Genomic DNA, 1,067 nt, shown 5'->3' with positions numbered 1-1,067 from the left:
CCTCCCCACCCCATGGCCCAGAGCCTCCCCCGGAGCACCCACGTCCACATGGGCAGGATGCATCTCCCTGGGGTGCAGGGAGATCCTGCAATGGGGGGGTCCTCCCTGCACCCCCAGCCCACCCTCCCCCTCCCTGGGCATAGCCCAGGCAGGGAGGGGACCAGGACCCTCCTGGCTACCATGGGAGGTGGCTCTCAGCGTGATGAGGTGGCCTTGTCCCCCCTGCCATGCATAGGCAGGGACCCCGGGCATCCCTGGGCATCTCCCACCCCCTTACCTTCACCTCCTTCTCCACGTAGTCGTGCAGCAGGATCTGGGGGTCGATCAGGTAGTCGGGGGGGTAGAGGGGCACCGAGTGCAGCGGCCGCCGGTAGACGCTGCTGCGGAGCGCTGGCCTCCGAGCTGCCTTGGGGAAAACGAGCCGCTTGATGGGCGACACGAAGCCCTGGCAGGGAGAGCGGGCACCGGGACACGTCAGTGCTGGGCACCCAACCCTGGCAGCCATGCGTGGGGTCCGCGAGCACCCGGTGCCTGAGGAGGGGCTGGGCACCTCTCTGCTCGCTGATCCCAAATTTGCACCATTTGGGCGGTTCCAGGGGCAGCGAGTGGCGACCCCACGTCTCCCTGCTGTGTCGTGGGAGGGGGTGCAGGGCCCCTCGTCCCGGCGTCCCTGTGCATCTCGCCCGCTCCCATCCTCCCGCCAGCCCCCCGGGACACCAGCCCCAGGCCCACGCACCTTCTTCCCCTTCTTGGCCTCGCAGTCCATGGCGGGGCCGTGGCACTGCCTCCCAGCACAGCCGCCCCCCCCGCCCCGCTCGGCGCCGCTGCGTTTTCCTGTGTCGGAAACTCCACCAGGATGGCTGGGATGTGAGTTCCTGCCCCTCCTGGGGGGGTGCTGGGACTGGGCTGGCCTGGGCTGGGCTGGGCTGGCTTCGTTTTCCGGTGTCGGAAACTCCACCAGGATGGCTGGGATGTGAGTTCCTGCCCCTCCTGGGGGGGGCTGGGCTGGTACTTGAGCAGAAGCAGGGGCTGAAGGAGGGTGGGATTGGGACGGCGGGCACAGGGGG

General features: G+C 69.3%; 1 protein-coding gene across 1 annotated transcript in view; it reads right to left on the bottom strand.

Moving 5' to 3' along the window:
* The window catches only part of CCM2L (CCM2 like scaffolding protein), a 4,166-nt gene extending 3,367 nt beyond the window's left edge, over positions 1-799 (bottom strand). Inside the window, exons 1-2 of the mRNA XM_009282786.2 lie at positions 737-799; positions 278-445 (exon numbers count right to left, since the gene is read on the bottom strand). Of these exons, the coding sequence (XP_009281061.1) occupies positions 278-445; positions 737-766 (198 nt within the window). The 5' untranslated portion in view covers positions 767-799. The remainder of the gene's footprint in view (positions 1-277; positions 446-736) is intronic.
* Positions 800-1,067: the final 268 nt, after the last annotated feature.

This window comes from Aptenodytes forsteri, unplaced genomic scaffold (genome assembly GCF_000699145.1).
Source record: "Aptenodytes forsteri isolate BGI_AS27 unplaced genomic scaffold, ASM69914v1 Scaffold422, whole genome shotgun sequence".
Lineage (NCBI taxonomy): Eukaryota > Metazoa > Chordata > Aves > Sphenisciformes > Spheniscidae > Aptenodytes > Aptenodytes forsteri.
This window is presented reverse-complemented; position numbering and strand designations above follow the sequence as displayed.